This window comes from Psammomys obesus, unplaced genomic scaffold, assembly GCF_907164565.1.
Source record: "Psammomys obesus unplaced genomic scaffold, mPsaObe1.curated_primary_1811, whole genome shotgun sequence".
Lineage (NCBI taxonomy): Eukaryota > Metazoa > Chordata > Mammalia > Rodentia > Muridae > Psammomys > Psammomys obesus.
In genome coordinates, this window is record NW_026590767.1 from 5243089 (window position 1) to 5264809 (window position 21721).

The window sequence follows — 21721 nt, forward strand, 5'->3', positions numbered from 1 at the left end:
TCTTTCTTTCTTTCTTTCTTTCTTTCTTTCTTTCTTTCTTTCTTTCTCTCTCTCTTTCTTTCTCTCTCTCTTCTTCCTTCCTTCCTTCCTTTTTTTCTTTCTTTCTTTCTTTCTCTTTCTCTCTCTCTCTCTCTCTCTCTTTCTTTGCTGTTAATGTATGTGGATATTTTGCCTGCATGTATGTCTGTGCACATCATGCATGCAGTGCCTGCAGAGGCCGGAAGTAGGCATCAGAGCCCCGGAACTGGTTGGTTGTTAGCTATCATATGGGTGCTGGGAATAGAACCCCTTAATCACTGAGCCATCTCTCCAGGTTCCAAGAATTGTGCATTTTTAAGATAATGATCAGTATTGTTCATAGCTTCGCTGTGATTGAAATAGTCTCTTTATAAAAGGTGTACCTTCAATGTTTTCTTTCGTTCATCTTGTTAATGTTTTGTTTGTATTTTTCAAATGGCCAGATTTTTTTGGTAGGCTGGTCATCTATCTATCTATCTATCTATCTATCTATCTATCTATCTATCTATCCCTCTCTCTCTATAGAGAGAGATATAAAAGATATATATATATATATATATATATATATATATATATATACACACACATATATATATTTGCATTCCTTTTCATTAGTTTCTGCTCATTTTCCAAATTCCCATTTCTAGCATAGACCCCGCCATCCAACCCACTCACCCTGGGCTGTGGGTAATCTTGGAGATTTTCAGTGTCTTCCTTGATGAATTAAGTTGTGCCAGTTTCATTTTGGAGAATTTTTTATTGGGGAGAAACTGTAATATTTAAGAGTCATGCTTCTTTTGGGGGGTTGTTTTAAAATTATTAAACTAGAAGTAAAAACAAAAACTTTAGACCTCTCACTCCTAATTTTAATGGATTCTCTAGATTTTAAGAAACCCTATAGTTAGGAGCTGGGCTAAAGCATTAACTACACATGAACCTGTAGATTTAAAAAAAAATCACAGTCTTTTTCAAATAATTTTTCTTATATATGTTTGAGAATGTCGTGCTAGTGTAAGTGGTTGCACAGCTTTTCAATAGCCTTTCATTATTTATGTATCTATTTATTTATTTATGTGTGTGTGTGAGTATGTGTGTGTGTGTGTGTGTGTGTGAGTGTGTGTGTGTATGAGTGTGAGTGTGTGAGTGTGAGTGTGTGTGTGTGTGTGTGTGTGCATGGACAACAGTATTGGCCAGCTGTAATCAGTTCTCTATACCTCCTGCATCCCATCTGTGGATCAAAATGAAGTCATCAGGCTGCAAAGGCCTTTATTCAACTGACCCATCCCCTAGGCTCTCACCGTCTATTTGACTCATTTCTTTTATCACTATGCAAGGACCTCTTGGCCATTAATCTCTCTTTCTCCCTCTCTGTCTGTCTCTCTTTCTCTCTCTCCCTTCCTTCCTCCCCCACTTTCTACTTTGCTAGAATTGTCTGATATCCGTACAACTACAGCAGCTATATTTTTTTATTCAAGTTTATCTATCTATCCTTCCTTTGATTTATTTCTTTCCATTTTATACATGGGAATATGGGTCTTGACAAGTCTATTCAACCTATTTATATACAATGTGATTCATGTATTATCTTATTCCTTTCTGTTATATATTTATCCTCTTTCTTTTCCAATACTTTCCCTTTATTCTGCCCTGTACTAGGTTGAAAAAAGATTTCCATTGATAGCCTGCTATTTGGAAGAATACATTGTTTTTTCTGTTCTTTAGATGTTTATTCTGAAAGTGTTCAGGTGCCTTATATTTTACTTATCAAAGTTAATCAGCATGCCTGTTATTTTTAGGACAAGACTAACTCTCAACTGTTTCAAGTTTATTTCTCTGCCTTGTTCGAGAATATCCAAACATAGTCACCCCTGTTATAGCTGCCATTTTAAACAGGTTTATTTGGTGCAATTGTTTTGCTTGCTAGTGCCTCTGCTATTGTACCCCTGTGCTCAGTTTTCTTCTTGCTGAGCTGCTCTTTGCAGGTTGCTCTTAACTGGGTAGCCTTTGTTAGGCTCCGGGAGCGCTGAGTTCTTGTACTGTTTTATGAGCAAGGCTGTACACTGTTTCTTAGCTTTGTAAAGGCGTTTCAGCGTGGGGTCCAGGGGGGAGGTTACTGCCCCTCTTCCTTGTGTTCTAACCCTGTCATTGCTGGTGAGGAATCTGCTGTTGATTCAGTTACCCTCCTTTACCACGAACTGCTCTGCGTCAGGCAGGGTTAAGACATTGTCTTTGACATCCTGTAGGTTCTCTGTAAACCACCCTGGAGTATTTTGGTTCTTTTTCCTGGGATTGGTGGAGCTTTGTCAAGATTCATACCTCCCTTCAACCTGGAAACACCGTTGTCACATTCTGTTTGATTACTGCTTCTGTCCCACATTGAATATTGGATTTCTGTTAAATTTCCATTAAATCTATTTTGTTCTTAAAAATTTCCCCTCTGGCTACTCTTCTATCTCTGTTTTGGGAAGGACCAATTTTCTCTCCCCTTTGTCTATGGGTGCCTTTGTTCATTATCTGGCTTGTGATTTATTTATTTATTTTTTACCTTGGGACTCATCTTTAATATTTTTATTACCCTTTTTTCTCTTTGCATGATCATCTCATACATCTGGGCTGTAGAAAATTCCCTAGGGAACACTCTAGCCTGGGCTTCAGCCTGGGCTCCAGCAGACTTTCCTGGTTTGGGAGTAGCTTTGAGGTCAATGTCTGACTGGAGAATACTCAAAATCTGGATATGGGCCAACAAATCCCCAAAACATTTAACACATGCGAAAGATCACATGGGGTCCACTTTATCCTCCTTCCTTCCTTGTGTGTGTGTGTGTGTGTGTGTGTGTGTGTGTGAAGTCTTTTAATTCATGACACCTGGCAGACAATTCTTTCCTGTCGTCCTTGGGGCTGGACAAGTTCTCTTCTGCACAAGAAGCAGCTCTTCTATCCAGAGAAGCCAACTCTTGTGAGATTCTAACTGTAGAATCCAGTTCCTTCTCTAGCACCTGGCCTTTATATTAATTTTTATTCTCATTCATATTTATTCATTCTCTCTCTTCCCTTCCTGGCTCTGGGTTCTAAGCAGCCTCTTGGGGTCCCATGGCCCAAACCTTGTAACCAAAGCTCTGGCTATCCCTATGCCCACATACCATTTTGTTAAGTTTAGAGAGGGTCTCACTATAGTCTGGGCTAGTCTGGAACTCACTATGTAGTCCAGATAAGTAACAGAAACCTACTCATTATCATCCCTCTCAGTCCTCTCCCAATTTCACATGTAGGCAGGGACTCACTATGTAGCCCTGGATATATAGACCAGGCTGGTCTTGAACTCACAGAGACCCATGTGCCTCTGTCTTCCAACGTGCTGGGATTAAAAGTCAATGTCACCACATCTGGCTAAAAACCTTTCTAAAAAGCTTTAGTTTTTGTTTTGGGGAAGGGTCTCCTTTCGAGGCCATGTTGTCCTGAGCTTCACTCTATAGCCTCCACTTCCTCTAACCTCAGTGAGCCTTCTGCCTCGCTTTCCTGAGAGCTGGAATGTAAGGTGTGAGCCTGACTTCTCCAAGGATTCCTGGGGCCTAAATTAAGAATATGGGCATGTGATTAGCTCAGGAAAAAAAATAGCTATAAAGTGTCAGCACAAATTGCATGTAGAGTTCTGTTGATCCAAACATGCAGGAATTACCGTGTAGTTTCGAGTGAAGGAGACATCAGTACCATCTTGCAGATAATGGGTCTCTGTGAAGCCTTTGGCAATGAGTCCCCTGTGGAGACAGAAATGACATAAAAAGATGAGGATGGATTGACCGCCATGAGCACCTCAGGGATGGGACTGAAACAACCCAGTGTGATTCCCGAAGAGCTTCACCTATTAAGGTTTCCAGGGAGAATTTGGAAGGAACCCGAGTAGGAGACAGTTTGCAATACATTTGGAAGAGTTGTACCTGTGGGGTCCTCCTTCACTTTTCTGATCCCATTCCTCTCAAGCACACAGTTTAGCATTCACCATGTACCTGCATAGACACTCCCCTGACATGCCATACACTCTTGGTACACACCATATCCTCACCATATCCCACCATCACTCCCCCTTGACACATTGTCTCCCCTCATCCCACACTTTAATACAGTCATACAGACAGATTTTTAAGTTGGGAAAACCCATCCCCAGATGTCACATTGTTCCACAAACTAGCAGCGGTGGGGAAAACAGTTATTTTCCTCACAGGTGAGAGATCCAGCTATCAATATTGAAATTTCACAGGAGAGGTCAAAACAATAATGAAATGTTAAAAGTGGTGTAGGTATGAAAAAATAACTTATTTGGACACACTGAAATCTGAATTTCCAAGATAAACTAAATTCAGGAAAGCCCTTTGTGACTCCAACTAAAGCTATGACAGTCACCAGGTCCTCAGTGAGGCCACAATGCAGGCTAGGTAGGTTTTAAATGCTTTTACAGCCTGATATTATGAGAATGATTTCATCCTTTTCAATTCAATGCAGAAAGATTTCCTATATACTGCTGGTTCTAGCTTCTGGGTCACAAAGATAATCAGACAAGTCTCTGCTCTTGAGGATGCTATAGCCTGGTAGGGTGACAGAGGGGGATTGTCTCAGAGTGGAAGTGCTGTGTTCCTGGGTGAAGCAAGATGCAGTAGATAGAATATCAAGAAGGCATTACAGAGGGAGCTGGACAGCACTGTGCCATAACAGAGAGAGGAGGTCAAAGTTCATCAGAGTGGGCAGGGATGGCAGAACACCCAGGCTGAAGATGGCCATGACAGGCCACCTAGAGACCAGGACTCAGGAAGCCAGCTGGTAAGGGCAAGAAAGAGACCTAAACAGAATCTGATTTCATCTGTTGGGGTAGGAGAGTCCAGCGTGGTTTCAAAATCTGAGTTGCTGGAGGTGTGGTGGAGGGGCTGTGCTTTTGCTCTTCACGCCAGCAGTTCTTCTTGTTAGGGTCAAGTGACAGACACCTGGCCCAAGCACAGCCAATCAAAGATCTCCCTTGCAGAAAGTGGGGTGCTAGGACTTCTGGGAAGAGGCTTTTCCTCCTGGTCTCAGGGCTCAAGGTGTGGCTGCAGACTAGCCTTGCCTCCAGTTGGAGAGGATGCTGGAAGCAGACAAACTCGTTATCCTGCAGTGATGAAGGGAAGAAGAAAGATGGTTCAGCTGCTTGCAGGCTGTAGCATCTTTTCTTTCCTCTGGAAGCCCCTCTAGCTTGGTCTGGTTAGTACCTCACTTCAGGGAGGAGGGAATGCTGGTAGTGTCATAGAGGAGAGGATTTTCTTCTCAAACTCACATTGTCTTAGTGCTCTTTTAGCCAAGAGATTACAGTGTTCCTGTTAAAGGGCAATATCCCTGTTTTACATGGATTTCAATACATGTAAGAAACACGCATGCCTATTTTAAGTCAGCTCGGCTGTTGCAGTGGGTCTGAGGTGTGATATATTTATCCATCAGTGTTTCAGGTGGGAACAGCAAAATGCTAAACACAGACAGTGTTTCTTCTGAGCTGTAAGAGTTTTGCTCACCTCTAGAGTCTGAAAATACACATTTGAGAGGACCTGCCTGGTGACAGTAAGTTCTCAAAAGCTCAGCCCCAAAGTTCTCATCTCTTTGCAGCTGTACAGACCTCCTGGGCAGGTCCATTCCCAGGGACAAGGCAACCTTTCTGGCATGTCTGGAGCAAAGCAAATGGGAGCAGGAAGGGAGCCAGCTAGACAGATGGGACAGGGGACAATGAAGCCTTCGAAAGGGGCATTTGGAGATTTTAATTGTCTTTGAAATGCATTTTGAGTCAGAGAGAATACAGGCAGGTTCACACCGAGGCTCCAGACAGTTCTGAAATACCACTGCCTGCTTCTTCCCGTTATGTGTCTCTGAGCAGGCCTTGGGATGGGCAGCCGAGGCAACTGTGCCACTCTTGACTCCACCCTGCTTTCCAACAGGGGTAATTTCTCTGCGGGTTCACGCTTCTTCCGGCCAACACTAGTCCGTGGATGGTTCTAGAACATTCGGCGAAAGGCTTTGCATTTGCCATATCCCGAGTCTGGAATGTTCTTTTCGTGGTGTGTCATGTGCCTGACTTCTTTTCACCCTTCATCTCTTAGTGGAAGTGCTGTCTTCCCAGACGGCCCCTCCTCTGATGTGGAATCTGAAGCAGCCCCTTCACCGTTAACCACTGCAGAGCCCTTTGGTTTCCTGTATAGCATTCCAACTTGGTTTATTTTGTCTGTTTACGCTTTGCCTCTCTTTGCTCTCAAGAATGTAAGCCATAGGGGCTGTTCACTCACCATGATATTCCCCATGGTGCAGACCGCCCATGCAGCCTTCTTCTCAAGCTACTAAAATTTTGCTGAGCACTTCCTTTTAGATTTTTTTTTGAGTTTATAATTTAATTATAACATTTCTCCTTTCCTTTTCCTCCCACCAAACCCTTCCATATACACCGCCCACTTTCCTTCAAACTCATGGTCTCTCTCTCTTTTTTTTTTTTCACTAATTGTTATTGGAAGCACACATATATTCCTAAATATAACCTGTTCATTCCATGTAATATTACTTGTAGGTATGTTTTTAAGGATGGCTGTTTGGCATAGGACAGTTGTTATTCTGTTCTGTTCTGTTATTCCCTGGGGAAGGCCATCTTTCCTGCTCCCAACTATAGTCACCTATAGTTTTTTGTGTAGTGTTGAGACAGACCACATTTCTCTATTCCCTCTCCCCCGCTTTGATATGTTCACTGGTGTTGTCCTTGTTCAGCATATTCAGAGCAATCATATTGGGACGTTATGGGTGTAGTTTCTGACAGTACTAGGAGACACAATCTCACAGCAAATTCTCTGATCCTTTCTAGATATTACATTTTTTCCACCCCATCTTCCTCAAAGTTCCCTGAGCGGAACTAGGTGTGGGAGTGTTTTATAGATGTACTCATGGACCAGGCTCTACAACCCTACATTTTGATTGGCTTTCTGTAGCCATCTCATTCTGTTGAATAATTCCTTTGACCCAGGCATGTGCTTGGCCTGTGGCATCTCATTTAACCTCTACTGTAGCTGGCTGTTTTTTTTTTTCCCCCATCTCTTGTGAGAGGTCTAGCTTTAAGCTCCAGCTTTGAGCTCCAGATCCTGGCTCAGCCTCCAAGAGTACAGGATTGTGTCAGCAAACTCAGCTTTAACTCTAGACACTGTTCTTAATATCCACTTAAAGGAAAAAAAAAAAAACAGAGATACAAGGGAGTTCAGATAACCTAGGGAAAGTCACACCATGGTTTGTACTTAAAAATAGTATTTATTTTAATTTTATGTGTCTGAGTGGTTTTCCTGCATGCATGTCTAAACCACATGCATGTGTGGTGTCTGGAGATGTGGGAAGATGCCATCAACCCCCTGGAAGTGGAGGAATGGACGGTTGTAAGACAACACGTGGGTGCTTGGAACTGAACACTGGTCTTCTTGCAAGAACAACAAATGCCCTCATTCCAACTCCACAGTTTGTGTCATTGTGCCTTTTGGGTGACTCACTTCCTACCCTCCTCTCCAGCGCATTCGATGAAACCAAGCAGGTGCTAGGCCTGAGTGTTCTGAGATGTATATCTAATTTAAAAGTGGCTGGAAGTCAAAGGCCCTTGGAGAAAATGAAGAAAGGCAGATGGACAATGGGTGTATTGGAAATATGAAAGCAGTGATCTTATACTTTTACCCAAAGAGAAAATCAAATTAGATGGCTCTCCATCAGTAAATGGCAGTAGACGGTGGATGCCTAATTTCATGAGAACATTCCTTTCCTCTGCTTATTAGGTTAGTTGACCTAACAAGGCATTCTCTTCCTCTTGACACTAGACAATGAAGTGCATCTTAACTGTGCCAGGAGCTGATGTTGCTGGTTCCCATTTGCTTTGCTGTTATTAGTGGTACTTAAATAACTCTCTCATTTAGCCAACAATTACTGTGCTGGACCCTGGAGGTAAGGTAGAGCATGAGCGTCTCCATCTGTGGAGGATAGATTCAGAGCAGCCACAGCTGTATGAGACACACCTAGAGCTCTGCCTGGGCTCAGGGAAGTGCTTCTGAGTCTGCAGCTAGCCCAGGAGCTGGTACCCAGGAGGACTGGGAAAGGTGATGGGAGAGAACCAGTTACCTTGGAACAAATGTGCAGAAGGGCAGATACTGATGACATTCATGCGGGGAGTTGGATACACTGAAAGGCACAGGATACAGGGGGGGGGTTTCTGGGCTTTGTGAATGTGGTGGTGCATGCAGCTCTTGTTTAGGTGGCCTGTGTGTGTGTGTGTGTGTGTGTTGCTGAGACAGGTAGCTGGGAGTGGACCTTGTGCTATAGGTCACTGTTTTTGTCCCCTACAACAGGAGCCATGACACACAGTGTTGACAAAGAGCAGACAGCAGCTTTGGAACACGCCTCCACTCTGACAGGGACATGGAAAAGATTTTGAGGGAAGGAAACAGGAAGGCTACAGAGGAGGTCAGTGTGAGTGTACAAAGGACCAGGACAATGCCATAGTATCTGGGAGTCACACCTAGGAGGGGCCCAGTGAAATAGCAGATGCTGATAATGGCTGGGGGTGGGCAGCGGCCACCTGGATGGAGTAGGGTTGGTGAACTCAGTTCATACACAATGAGTGTGCGATGGCGAGCGACCTTTCTTGGTTGTGTACCTTTAGCAGATGACTGTGTATTTGGCTTGGTGTTGTGGGGGAAAAGCAGAACCCTACCATTTCCATCCAAACGCTGTATTTTCTGATTTCAAAATCTTTGGACACACATGGCTGAAAATGGCCATTTAGGCTTTTCAGTAAAACGTTATGGTGTAGGTAAAGTTCTTATAAAATACGCATTTCTGAAGACATTTGGATGTTGAACCAAAACACAAATGACCTCCAAATGGATTTTTTTTGCACTTCCTTGCATCTATCATTATATAATTTAGTTATATAGCTTGAGGGAGATGAATTCATTATTAAAGTGACCTGTGTTATGCTTACTCGTTTGGTCTCTGGGAACCCCTCTCCTACCACCACCACTGAATGAACTTTTCTCCTGTGTCCTGCCAGGATTTGGACCTAGGTCTTGCCCTTGTCTATGTTATTTTTTGTTTGCTTGTTATTCCCACAGTGAACTGGGACACAGGGCAGAATGTTCCAGACTAGCCCAGTGCCTGGCACAGGGTGAGGATAGAATTATGACAAACATTGTTACAGAAAAGCCACTTGATCCAAACTGATTGAACCATTAAACAGAAATGTGGTTTAAATGGTTTTCTCTGATCCTATAAAGGGGTATGGCGTGGGGACAGTCATGAGCAGGACCTCATTCTATTAAGAATTTTAGAAACATGGGGCTGGAGAGATGCCCCAGTACTTAAGGGTACCAACGGCTCTTCCAGAGGATCTGAGTTCAGTCCCCAGCACTCATGTCAGACATCTTATAACCACCCATAACTCCAGCCCCTGGGAATCCGATGCTTCTAGCCTCCGTGGGCACCTGCACTCATGTGCACATAAATAACTACAAGCAGACTCACATGTAGACATAATCAAACAACAACAATGAACTAGTAATAGTAACGACAACAATCATTGTAATAGTAATAAACAATCTCAAAGCTTGAAGGTCATTTAGATAAACTCCAATTCCTTGGCATCTATTTCAAAACTGTTTAAAATGAAGGAAACAGAGAAATGGTGGAATCGCAACGATTACTTGGGCTACAAGAATTGATATGTCAACTTTTCCCCCTATTATTTCCTTGAAGAGTATACGTGTGGCTTGTGGGCTTAATTACATAGTCATACAGAAATGTCACAAGACACCTCTTGCTGCCAGTCACCACCAGCAGGCACTGTGGATGCTCTCTGCAATTGAGTCACGTGTGTGTAGACTTCAGTGACTAAGTCCTCCTGGAGACCATTTGATACTCAGACAGAGCCTCTGACACGAGCCCATCTTCTGCTGCAAATTTACTTTACCACAGACTATTATTCCGCAAATTACAAGGTCATTCGTATAGGGATGTGTGTCATGGTTTTCTTCTGCTGGAATGTGGAAATGCAGCTAAGATGCCTGAACTCAGAGCTGAAGCATCTAAAGCTTTCACAATACAGAACACCACAGAAAGCATAGTGAGAAGCCAGGATCTGGGTTGATGGCCACCTTTTATCAATATTATCTAGATGTGAATTAGAGGTAGGCAAATCCAGAGTAAATATGAAGAAGCAGATCAGCACATACCCTCCTGGATCCCAGGGGTGTTTTCTGGTTTGTAGCAAAAACTGTAAGCTGGCCAGAGTCACAGGCTTGTGAATGTGAGGGGGTAGAGGGTATACTAAAAAACTAGTGCAGGGAGTATAGAGTGAGAGAGGGGTGGGGAAAGTGCCTGCCATGCAAGCATGAGGCCCTGATCAGGGATTTTCGGTATTCATGGAGTAACTGGGTATGGTTGCACTCATTTGTAACCCTGGCACTGAGGTTCAGGGTACATGCATATCCCTCTGAGCTCACTGGTGGCCAGTCTAGTCAATCAGTGAGCTCTCGGCTCAGTGAGAGCCCCTGTTTCTAAAGATGAGGTGGAAAGTGATAGTGAAAGACACCCATTTACTAAAATGCTCAAAATATACAAAAATGTTGTGCAGTCTTTTATGGAACACAACATTGTCATCATCATCATTACCATCATCATCACCACCACCATCATCACCACTACCATCGCCATCATCATCAACAGCAACAACAACAAAGTTCTCTTTGCCCAGATCTTTCTTAGTTGGTTTCTAGAAACTACAACAAATAAAACTGTTGGTTCAGACTTTTGGAAGCTGTAGGTGACAAGCTTTCTGCCAAGTAATTTCTTAATATACTGCCTCCGTCTGTAAGTAAGAAATGTGCAGAGTTTTGGAACAAAGATAAGAAATGAGATGCCATTGCTGTCTTTTGGGATGGCTCTCTTGAGTTCAGCTACTTTCAGATGCCACTGTTGCCAGTGTTACCTCAGCAGAAATCTCTTTCAAGTCACAGGACTTGTTTCAGGCACCATTCCTGTTGCTGTGCTAAAATATCCCAAAGTTATCTCCATGCATAGTCCTTGGTTGCATGGAGATAACCTAAGACCCCTGCACAGATGTAGCCCATGGCAGTTCAGTGTCCAAGTGGGTTCCATTGTAATAGGAACAGGGACTGTCTCTGACATGAACTGATTGGCCTGCTCTTTAATTACCTCCGCCTGAGGGGGAAGCAGCATTACCAGGCCACAGAGGAAGACAATGCAGCCACTCCTGATGAGACCTAATTGACTAGGATCAGAAGGAAGGAAAAGACCTCCCCTATCAGTGGACTTGGGGAGGGGCATGCATGCAGAGGGTGGAGGAAGGGAGGGATTGGGACGGGAGGAGGGAGAGAACCACAGGGGGGATACAAAGTGAATAAAGTGTAATTAATAAAAAAAATATCCCAAAATTTCCAGGGAGAAAGGCTTTGCTTTGGCTCACATGTAGAGGACACACACCATGGCAGGGAAGGTGTGATGGGAGAGCTTGGGGCAGCTGGGAAGGTTGCATCCACAGTCAGAAGAGAGAGGCAGATGCTGGTATTCAGCTTGCTTTCCACTGCTTATCCAGTGTGAGGATTCAGCCCAGGGAATGATACTACTCAAGGTTAGAGCAAGGCTTCCCACCTCAATTAACCTAGAAATACCTAACCTTCAAGGCATGCCCAGAGGCTAACCTAATCCAGATGAGTCCTCACAGCTGTGCCCAGAAGCTTGTCTTCCAGGTGTTTTTAGGTTCTATCAAGCTGACAGTCAGTATTAACATCACTGGACTCATTTGTCAACTGTCTGTCCAGTCAAGATGTAAAAGCAGGTGAAAATGATGGTGTCTTCTTCCTAATCCTCAGCTCTCCCAGTGAAAGCCTCAAGTCCTTGGGCGACTGTCTCTTGCTTTAAATGATCACATGTCATTTGAAAGTCTTGAATGTGGGCTATCATCATTGTATAAGAATTATCAAGTTTAATAAAGTTGGGGGAGATGGCCTACAGAGAGAAAAGTTGAAAATGCAATTAACTATTTTCACAGATAATAGTGAAGTCCTGTGGTCACTTCTCTGAGAATATATGTCTGATCACAATGTCTGAGCTAGATTGCCTGCTTCCAGTGCTCTGTTAGCCTGTGAAAACAGTGCCTTTTCTGAAGTTTCAGCATTTCTCTTTAAGGAAAAATAATCACTAATACCACCAGCAGCAGCAACAGGCAGAATTGGCTGGAGCTCCTACAAGGCCAAGTCATTTTATCTGCACTTTCAAATATTTTTTTTTTTATTTTTGTTTTTTTCCAAGACAGGAGATTCTCTATCCCAGGCTTGTGTCAAGTTAGCTGTGTAGTGGAGGATGATCTTGAACTTCGGATCCTTATCTTTCTACCTCCTGAGTGCAGAGAGATTACTGGCGTATGCCATCCAAGCCCTCGAGTATTCTAGGCGAGTGCTCTTCCCCCTGAGCTGCATCACTGCCTCACATGTTTAGATCTCATATTTACAACGTATTTGGCAGGTAGGCACTCGTTTTAGGATCAGAAGTCAGAGGCACAGAACAGTTAGCAACTTTCCCAGGGTCACACAGCTGGTGTGTGTGCAGTTTGGTTTTAAAGCCCATTTTTATTTCTATGCTAATTAAACTTCTAATATCCTTTGGTCAGACAAATGGCCTTTCTGCTCCTCTCCCTGTAAATGAACAGTTTATGCTTAATGTGGTGCTATGGCTTTGAAAGCAATTAGGAAGGATTTCTAGTTTGTACTCGCTTAAGGCACAGGAGCAGTATGAGTCTGAAGGACACCTGCTCAGGTGTGGCCATTTGTGTCTCTACAGAATGGGCCACTGTAAGCTCAGTCATGTAACTGAAAAATCAAGCCTGCCTAATACCGATAATAAACAATATCCGTTTCAGACATCCCAGGCATTGTCTGAAAACAACCAACTGGGCTTGACTCCAGAAGCCAAGTCAGCTTATTTTTTAAGGTTAATTTCTACCCAGCACAAGGCTTCGATGGTCATTTCAAGGAACAATTTATCCAACTGAATAACTGCATGTAGCGTGCAAGAGGGTTAGCGCTGAGGCCTGCTCAGCCTGCCTGGTGCTGTCAGAGATGAGTGCGGTCACTCTGGCTTCCTTGTCATATGTGGGACCAGCTTTCAGTTTCCAAAGGGTTTCTGTGAGTTTCTGAAGGATGTCGGGGGGGGGGGGCGGCGGGGGTGCAGTTTCAATGGAGAACAATTTAGACGTGAAGACAAATCTTTCTTCAGAGTGGGCCGTAGTTACCCCCACAGAGCAGTCTGGCTCTGCCTTGTCTTCTATGACCTTGGAAACAGGGCCTGACCCCATGCTGGAGTGTTCTTAGCTACAGCAGGGCGCATCGTACACTTACCAAAGGTAATTATTATTTTTAATTAAGTGCAGGAAAGCCTCTCTCTCTCTCATGTGTGTGTGTGTGTGCATGTGAGTGCAGTTGTCCTTGAAGGCTAGAAAAGGGCTCCGTGTTTCCTTAGCTGGAGTTAGAGGCAGTCCTGAACTGCATACATGCGTGTTCTGGGAGTCAAACTCAGGTCTCCTATAAGAGCAGTACCCGCTCTTGACTGTTGAGTCATCTGTCCAGCCCCCACAAAGCAGGAGTAATGATCACTTCCAGTCTGTGGCGCTCTTCAGTCACCCTGTCATCTGTTCTAGCTCTCCATTTTCTCTCATCTACCTGCTAAGGGAGCCTAACAGAACCCCATACTCATTTTTGTACAGTTGTGGTCCTTCCTCCTCACCATATGGCAGCTGTAGTGATATTTTAAAGTGAAAGCTCAAATCATGTCATTCCTGCTTACAGTCCCACTGCTTCTGACAGACTCTTCTGGATAGCCAGGCCCTTCTGCTCTCTCCCTGCTGGGTTGTGTGAGTCCATTTGGCTCCCCAAAGCCTGTGTCCCTCCTTGTTGTGATCTGCGGTGTACCTTCTCTTTCTCTTCATGGTCGCTCCCTAATCTGTACTCTACAAATGTCCCAAGAACCGACCTTGCCTGCCTGCTCCTCTTTGCTCCTCTCATGCTTGCTCATCTTCTGGGCCCTGACCATTCCTTAGTTGCTCAGTGGTTTGTCTGAGGTGTGCAGCCCCATCAGGGCAGAGACTGTCAATTCCCTGTCTCGTCAGTTCTTATGCTAGTGCCTCCAGGTTAGTGTGTGTTCCGTAGACATGTGCTGAATGAGCTGCGTAGCTATGACCAAAATCCCTGTAGGCAGGTTAGGGAGGTAGGACTTATGTTTGCTCATGGTTCCAGAGTACCCATGCACTAGTATTTATAGAATATTTTATTAGTTTCTGTAATCAAACCCAGGTAAAATAAGACCTTACATGTTTAATTCAGTATGTTACCCCCTGGACTTGTGCCCAGGACAAAATGACATAATGGCATTAGGCATGTGGGGTGGAGGAGGTTCTTTATGTCAGAGAGAAAGGAGAATGGAGAAGAGACAATGCACATATAGAGACAACATCCTCCTAAGGCCCTGTCTCCAACTATCTACTTCCTCCAACTAGGCCTCACTTCCTCAAGCCTCCAAAAATCTCTCAAATGCGCACAAGCAGCTGGGAGCTGGGGCTTCAAAATAGGCTGTGAGGGACATCACTTGTGCGAAGCCTAAGAGGTGGGAAGAGGGCTCAGTCGGGGAGTTGCCTGACACCCAAGCATGAAGACCTGGGTCCCCAGCGTCCATGCACAAGCTGGATATCATGGCATGTGTCACTGCTGGATATCAGCATTGAGGGGTGGGAGGTGGAGATGATGGGTGGCCTCCCAGAGCTCACTGGCCAGCCAGCCTAGCCAGTCAGTGAGTGCCAGGTTCAGTGAGGCGCATGCAGATGAAGACACTGGTATCTGGCCTCCTTACACATGTGCGCACACAGACACATACATCTACCAAACACAGCACACACATGCACACACCCAATTAAGAATGAGGAAGATCCATCAAAGGTAGTTACAGATAATAGCAATAGTAATGGTATTGTTACCACGTTCCTGCTTTGAGGATAGAGAAGTTAGTCCTACTCTAACGTCAATGACTATCAATATCAACAAAAATCCTGAGGAGATAAGATACTCTGACCCTTAAAAAGTCTACCATCTAGAATCTATTTGGTATTCAGTTCATACACTAGAAAGATATATTCATATATATATATATATATATATATATATATATATATATATATATACATATACATACACATATATACATTCATGTATGTGAATATATAAAACATCTTCCAGGAACTGTTTCTAAATTGCCAGTGTTAATGAAATATTTAGCAAGTCGTTAGGAACCATCAAACCAACACACTTCTTTACTTCTTTTGTTTCTTTGGAGATAGAGTCTCAGCATGTAACTTTGGCTGGCACGGGGCTCAAACACCTTCTAATCCTTGGACACAGCCTTGAACTTCAGAATGAGTGTGTCTGGTGTACGTGTTCCTTCCGCATACCAGCTACCCTTGGAGAGAACTCAGGTCTGCCGATTGGGTAAGCATTTTCCCAGCAATCTGGATGCAGTTCAGCCCCGTTCTCCTCACCCACACTGCATGAAGAGGAGCTTTTATTAATTGGTGCTTGGGGCTGAGGGGGAGTTTCTTGGCCTAGGCGGAAGCCAGCCAGCTCCCAGGCAGACGCGCAGGCTGGCCAGCTGGGCTCTCTTAGCCACTGACCTACATTGAACCAAGCTCGCAGAATGTGTGTTAGATCAAATTTGTTCCTTTCTGCTTGCTCAAAGAGAGTTCTGCTCTGCAAATTTCCATGCTATCGCTGCCAGAGAGTGATACAAGACAGAAAAAGACCCCCAAGTCCTGGAGATTTCTAAACCAGCCCACAGAACTGCTCATAAGCTCTTGCAGAGGCCAAGAAATGCCTCTGCATTTTGAATAGGTGGTTTCCTGGCTTCCTAAGAAGGGCTCCCCGATTATGAACCTGAGTGTGCAGAGCCCCTGTCAGTGGGGCACACTTGCTTTCCTGCCCAGATGCTAGGACTGAGTTGGGACATCCTAGGAAAGCCAGGGTGTCTGCCAGCAGCCAACATGCACTGCTGCTTGCAAGAGAACTTTGAAAAGGGTAGTACATGTCCCTGAGACAGCAAAGGGATGTAAAATATAAAATCGTAGAGCAAAACAATAAATCCCACCTGAGTTTTAGTTACTGGATTCTGTCTGCATGGGGAGGGCTGTTCTGTCTCCCTTGTTTTAAAGAAGCTCCGGGGACTACTTATAACCCTCAGGCCTGTGTATCTTCCTCTCTGTAATTGACCTCCAAGGACTGGGTTGATCACTTAGTTTCTTCTCTTTTCAGTCTTGTACAGAGCTTTTCATTTAGGTCTCATGTGGCCCAGAGCCCGGAGGAAGAACCATCAAAAGCCAGGTCAGTAACAATGGGCAATGGTTGGATTTCTCTCCATGATAAAGGCCCCCACAATCAATATTCCCACAGTGGGCCCTTTGAATTGCCTCCTTTCTCTAGATGGGCTCTCAAAGGAACACTTTCCCCGGTGCCTCTGTTTCTCATTCACCTCCAGCCCAGGAGGGTTAGCCGAGAGTGCAGTTAATCCTAGTGGCTGATTTTCTACAAGAACTTAAGTAGTGTAGTCAGAACGGTGAATGGAATACTTTATGTTCCTCTCATTGTTAGTAGGTGAGGGCAATATGAATGACTGTGTGGAGTCAGTTAAACAATTCAGTGCACGACAGAATGTTTTCTTGGGTCATGAGAAATGGAAATCTGCAATAAGCTACAAGGCCTCAATCTGTAAAATTAGTTAAGAGCCATGGAAGGGTGATGAGTTGGTGCATATTTGATTGAAGCAACAATCTATGACACTTGTGAAGTCTCTGGAGTCACGTGCTGTACTGACATTCTAATGCTCGGAGGACCTGAATAAAAAGCTGGCAATTGAGGCAATGACAGAGCTTGTGGCAGCCGATTCAGAGCTAGAACTTTCTGTGTGCACGTGTGCATGCGTGTGGACAGGTGTGTGTGGAGACCAAAAGCTGATATCCAGATGTCTTCCTTAATCTCTTCCCCAACTTACTGTCTTAAGATAGGGCCTGTCACGGAACCTGGAGCTTATAGTTTCAGCTAGCTCAGCTAGTAAGACCATGATACCCTAGATCACCCTACTGGTACTGGTGTTGCAGACACATGCAGCCATGCAACCGCATTTGTACATGGGACTTGCGGATCCGAACTCAGGTCCTTAAGGTTGTGCAGCGCTTTACCCACTGAGTTATCACGCTAGTTCTGAACTTTTGTTTCTAACCTTTCCCACTCCTGCATCCCCAAGGTGTCCTGGGTATAGGGAGAAAAATGCATACTCAACGTACATACACCAGCACAAGAGTTTTCCTGCCTAAATGGATGTTGGCCAGAAAACAGACAGAAAGACAACATGCTTCCAACATGTTTGGCTTCCCAGCCCCAGAAAATGCAATGGTTCCCTTCTCTCTCACAAAAGGAAAATAGAAGAATACCTCCTCTAAAGAACCCAGAAACTCAGACTCAGATGAGATTTGTGGTTTCATTTTCATACAACAATCTTGCATGCGGAGTTGGGAGTCGGGATGACATCATGTGTACCACTAAATGCATGCTCCAGAAAGACGTTCTTCATTAAGAGCTGAACGCTTTCCATGTGTCTGGGGGGAAAAGAGCTAAATATGCTGAGCGGGGAGGGAGGCATAGTTTAATGACTAAAAAATGTCATCTGTAATGATCAGCCTCAGTAACCCTCCATAGTTCCCTGAAAGGAACACTCCAGCCACCCGAAAGCTTATTGAATTAATCAGCACTTCCCAAAGTCAGAAAACAACTATGACCAAGTGCAGTTCTCCTCATTCAGAGATGGGGAAGCTGAATCGACATAGAAAATGGATCAAATACCACCAATGCTCTTTTTTATTCCCTTCTGAAGCCTGGATGTTTCCAAATCTAAAGAATCACATTTCAGCCTCCTATAGGACAGAGCACTGTTTTATTCTGAGCATCCAAAGTCTGGACCAGTTATTGGATGAGCCTGGATCATCTGAGGCTTGGGGATGGTTCCTCGGATGAAGGCTTCACCTTGCAGACATGAGGACTTGAGCTCTGTCTCTAAAACTTATGTATAAGGCCAAGACAACTCAGAGTGTGGCAGCTTGTGTCTGTGATCTCAGCACTAGAAATGTGGAAACGGACAGATTCTGGGGCTTGTTTCCCAGTCAGCCTGGCTCCAAGCTAGGGAAAGACCCTGTCTCAGAAGACAAGATGGCTTACAACATGTTTTCTCTCTTTCTAAACCACTGAGCATTAAGTCACACATGGCCCTTTGCCCCCGAATCCTTGGCTGCCATTTCAGATTTGTTACCGACCACCCATGTGTCACCTGGGAACATCCCTTTAACCATCAGCTCTGGTCTCAGTGTCACAGCAGCAGATGCAAAGCAACTTTAAAGATTTCTTTTAAAGTAGTTTTTATTTGTGTGTGAGCGTGCATGTGTGTGTGCCTGCTTCTCTGTATGTTGTGTACTATGTATGTGCAGGTACCCTCGAAGGACAGGAGAGGGTACCAGATCCCTCTGGATCTTGAATTACAAGGCAGTTGTGAGTTGCCCAATGTGGGTACTGGAAGCTGAATCCCTGGTCCTTTGCCAGAGCCATTTCCTTGCCCTTTCAGCACTGTCCCCTTAGGACCTGCTCCCTTATTATCCGCTGTGTCCCTTTGTTCTATCCTAAACAGTGTTGAGATACAATTCGCCTGTCTTAGGATTCACATGTGATGGAAATAATTGAGTACTTTTCAGTGTATCTATTTGCAGACCTGTGTGACCATCACCCAAGGCATGATGATCTGAGACTGCTTCCGTCTCCCTGCTTCACCTCATACCCATCACTTCTTGGGCCCTTTGCACTGTCTCCATTTCTTTTTTTTTTAATTTATTTATTTTTATTTTTATTTTTATTTTTAATTACACTTTTTAAACTTTGTATCCCCCTCTAGTTCCTTCCCTCCTCCCCTCCCAACCCTTCCCTTCTTCCCCCTTCTCCACGCATGCTCCTCCCCAAGTCCTCTGGTAGGAGAGGGTTTCTTTTTCTTCCTTCTGATCCTAGTCTGTCTCATCAGGAGTGGCTGCATTGTCTTCCTCTGTGGCCTGGTAAGGCTGCTCTCCCTTCAGGGGGAGGTGATCAAAGAGCAGGCCAATCAGTTCATGTCAGAAGGAGTCCCTGTTCCCATTACTATGTAATCCATTTGGACACTGAACTGCCATGGGCTACATCTGTGCAGGGATTCTAGGTTATCTCCCTGCATGGCACTTGGTTGGAGTATGAGTCTCTGGAAAGATCCCTGTGTTCAAAATTTTGGTTCTGTTGCTCTCCTTGTGGACCTCCTGTCCTCTCCAGATCTTTGTTTCTGAAAATAACAGTTGTTTTAAAAATATGCTCTCTCCATTTTTTGAAGCTAAAATCATTTGGCATTGTCTGGCTTTCTTCGTGCCTCCTCTGAGGTTGTGTGCTCTCATCTCAAACAACTTCCTTCTTCAGAGTATCCCATCTGGGGAGGGGGGAGACTAGATATCCTGCAGTCTCCCAGGGATGGAACTGTTGACACCTCAGCAAGGCAGGTGTGTGTGTGTGTGTGTGTGTGTGTGTGCGCACAGGCTCACACGTGTGTGATTCCCTTCTGTATTCAGATACCAGTGAGTGCTAGTCTGGGATAGAGAGGCACAGCTATTATGTAGGTGCTGCTGCCTGGCTTCTGTGGCTCAGGCCCAGAAGACACACTCTTCCAGAGCTGGCCTCTGAGGGGCCTTGGAAATTCTTCCCACCTGTGCAGCCACTACCTGCCTATAGTTAATGGAGAACCTGGCTGCGTATGATGCTGCGGAAGATGGCCTTGTTCTTCATGGATCTGGTGAAGTATCTCTGGGACCCAGGAAAAAGAACCATACTTTATAGAAGGAAAAAGACGCCCTAAATCGCCCTAGGATGTTTCACACCCGTGAGGGAGCACCCCATCCCTCCATTCAGGTGGCTGGGCCCTGACTTGCTAGGGCACACCAAGCTCTCTTCCCTCTGCCTCAGGCCTCCCGACTTCCTGCCTACAATCTCCACAGCAAAATGCAGAGGCCACGGAGGGAAACAGGTGTCAAGGATGGCAGCAGCTGAGAATGGGCTATGGAGGACAAAACAGGAGCCCAGTGGAATCTTTTCCTTGAGCTCAAGGCAGACCTGGGTATTACCACTCCCGGCCTCCAAGAAGGAGAAATGAGGTTGACTCCTGTGACTTCTTAGAGAATTCCTGCTCAGAAATATGGGAGGGAGGCCCAGCCAGGGGCAGGCAAGACCACCTCAGGGGTGTAGTCCTCCAAGAATGGAACAAAACAATAGCCTCGCAGTGATCCACAGCCAAGGCAAACAGAAGAGCACACACAGGAGGAGGCAGACTTGCTGTGGAGAGGAGAGCGTTGTTAGAGAGATGCTGACAGCACTCAGAAGCCCGAGGGCCATACGGCCAGGTGCAGAGAGCATTGGTTCCCCTAATCGGGAACCTGTCTTCTCCCGGGGCAACTCTACAAAATATTATTATTATTTAGTCACAACAACAGTGACTCAGAAAATAAAAACCAAAACAGGCCAACTATTGGAACACCAAGAAGAGATTTCTAGGGGGTTTTATTTTAAACATATGTTTTCTAAGAGAGCAGGAAGGGTTGCCAGAAGTGCAGCGAGGAGCGTGTTTTCCTCTTTCTGTGTACGGGGCTTGCTTTGGAAACTGTCTGTGTAAGTGCCCCCGAAGCTTCTCTTGTCCAAGTACTTGAGGGTGGGACATGGAGTTCTGAGCTTAACCTAGTTATCTCACTGAAATGGAGTGAGAGTGAGGAGCTGGGATTTTCGTGTGACGTGGTTGTAAGCCTGTGGAGGTTGGGAGGAGGGGTCACTCGTGCCATCTGATCACACGGAAGAGCACTACGTTCCATGGTGTTTTGCAAAAACAGCCCAGCCGCCGGCCACCCCGCTATACAAGCTGTTGGTGGAGGAAGAGGGAGTCCCTCCGCAGTTGTCATTAGAGATTTCCATGGGGCTGTATCTCATGTGATGGATCCTGACTGGTATGGGAACCCCAGAGATGGGTAAGATAGCCTCTCCCTGGGTCTGCAAGGTCAGTGGGCAAAACCGTGACACAAAAACTGGCATTTGGTGTGTAAGCGCTCAGCAACTGGCATCAGCAGGTGTCTGTCTTTGACCCCTACAGCCACAGATGATAGCTTCCACACTGGGTTAGGTCACCCTGGTCCCAGGTCCTGGGTCAGAGAACTGGAAGGCTCATAAAAAGCAGACCATGCAGTGAGTTAGTTGAGCTAAGACTTCATGCACACACAGCTGCAGATTGCTCCAAAGAAAAGAATGTCAGCTGGAGACCGGGGAGATGGCTACATGTGGGTGCTTGCCACACACTCATGGAGACCTGTGTCCAGCACCCTTGTAGAAGCCCAACATAGTGGGGTATGTCTATAGACTCAGCATGAGCTTGTGTGGAGGGATCCTAGGGTTTTGTAGTCAGCTAGCCTAGCCAAAGCATGGAACCGATCCTAAAAACGAGATAGCCTACAACTATCTCGTGAGATGAGGTTGAATGA

General features: G+C 45.0%; 1 protein-coding gene across 1 annotated transcript in view; it reads right to left on the reverse strand.

The window, feature by feature from the left end:
• Adam12 (ADAM metallopeptidase domain 12) overlaps positions 1-21721 on the reverse strand; it is a 256510-nt gene that overhangs the window by 115596 nt on the left and 119193 nt on the right. The window contains exon 3 of the mRNA XM_055608905.1: positions 3695-3773. Coding sequence (XP_055464880.1) covers positions 3695-3773 — 79 coding nt within the window. The remainder of the gene's footprint in view (positions 1-3694; positions 3774-21721) is intronic.